This window comes from Nematolebias whitei, chromosome 12 (genome assembly GCF_014905685.2).
Source record: "Nematolebias whitei isolate Nwh7 chromosome 12, NemWhi1, whole genome shotgun sequence".
Taxonomy (NCBI): Eukaryota; Metazoa; Chordata; class Actinopteri; order Cyprinodontiformes; family Rivulidae; genus Nematolebias; species Nematolebias whitei.
This window is the reverse complement of record NC_056509.1, coordinates 47,926,303-47,927,973: the sequence shown is the minus strand read 5'-3', so window position 1 is coordinate 47,927,973 and position 1,671 is coordinate 47,926,303. Positions and strand designations below refer to the sequence as shown.

The following is a 1,671-nucleotide window of genomic DNA, read 5'->3' as shown; positions in this document are numbered from 1 at the left end:
AGCTGTTTGTCAGCTTGTTTTCAGCTGTTTGTCAGCTTGTTTTTAGCTGTTTGTCAGCTTGTTTTTAGCTGTTGTCAGCTTGTTTTCAGCTGTTTGTGAGCTTGTTTTCAGCTGTTTGTCAGCTTGTTTTCAGCTGTCAGCTTGTTTTTAGCTGTCAGCTTGTTTTTAGCTGTTTGTCAGCTTGTTTTTAGCTGTCAGCTTGTTTTCAGCTGTTTGTCAGCTTGTTTTTAGCTGTTTGTCAGGTTGTTCTTCGGCTACTTATAACCTGATCTTCAGCTGATTGTAAGTCGTTAATCATAACTTTTTTAGCTTTGCTGTGACTGATCAGATCAGATTAGTTTAATTAATGTCCTATCTCCTCCCCCTCCCTCCCTCCTCCTCCCTCCCCCTCCAGGCGGCGTCCAGCTCACCCCTGAGGACTTCACCCGGGCCCAGAAGTTCTGTAAGTACGCGGGCAGCGCTCTGCAGTACGAGGACGTCGGCACGGCCGTCCAGAACCTCCAGAAGGCCCTGAAACTCCTCACCACTGGCAAAGAATGAACTCTTTGTCCTCCCCCCATCCTCCCCCCTCTGTCAGCGATCCGACACTCAGAAACCGGGCTTGTCCACGTTGGACGAGGACACGATGGAAATCATCTGGAACAAAGACGGCCTGTGTGGTTCTGAGTGACGGGACGACGGACCGACTGAGTGCAGGACCTGTGGACTCTGACGCAGATCAAAGGCTCGTGAACGACCCGGTTCATCCTCCTGAAACGGGCCGACCGGTTCTGATATCATCTTTAGCTTCAACATTTACTTCCTGGCAGAGCAGAAACTCCTGAAACTGAAGAACCTTTTTGATTAATGTTCGGGTCGGGCCGCAGAACCAGGACGTTTCTAAAGTTCAATCTTTGTTTTCCTTCAAACGGCTGAACGATCGAATAAATGTCTTTGTTTCCATCAGTTTGAATCTGTTCTCACCTGGACCCAGGTGCACCTGTTCAGAGGACCGGTTCTGATCCATCGGTTCCATCGGATCACTTCAGTTTTCAGAGCGTTGCTCCGGTTCCAAAAGCAAAGGATAGAAAATATTCTCAATAAAAAACAAGAAGAAATTCAAAACTTCAGTTCCTGCCAGAAAAATCTGCGTCGTCATTTCAAGCCTTTAGCTACTTTAAGCTATTCTTGTGCTTATTTTAGCTACTAGCTAACATTTAGCTACTTTTAGCATGTGGTGATCCTTTAGCTAATCCTCAGAAGCTTCTTTTCCAAAAACTGTTCCTGAGGGGTAAATCGACGATTTCACAAATCGACCTAAAAATCAAAACCGTGTTTTTAGAGCGATCGCTGCCTGAAATAAAAATGTTAAGTTTATTTTAATTTAGTTCCTTAAGAGCCTTTATCTAAAAAATAAATAAGTAAATAATTTTTATTAAAAGGTCGACAAAATGTTTATGTAATGGACACTTTTGGAGGGTGGGGGGCTTTTTGCCCCTCAGCTTGCCTAAAATTGTTGTCGTCGTCCGTAGCTAAAACAACTTCGTTTTGGGTCAAACTTCCACGAACCATTGGTCAGAAGCGTAGAATTAGTTTTTATTTAATTATTTTAAATATATATATTTTAATTAAAACAACGTCAGTGTGTTTGTTATTTTTACTGATCGTGACCACGGAGCTGCTGCGGTCCGG

The 1,671-nt window shown here is 43.7% G+C and overlaps 1 protein-coding gene across 1 annotated transcript in view; it reads left to right on the top strand.

Annotated features, from left to right (window-relative positions):
* Positions 1-1,111, top strand: part of vta1 (vesicle (multivesicular body) trafficking 1) — a gene marked incomplete in the record, with an annotated part of 23,717 nt that extends 22,606 nt beyond the window's left edge. Inside the window, 1 exon segment of the mRNA XM_037686018.1 lies at positions 395-1,111. Coding sequence (XP_037541946.1) covers positions 395-540 — 146 coding nt within the window.
* Positions 1,112-1,671: the final 560 nt, after the last annotated feature.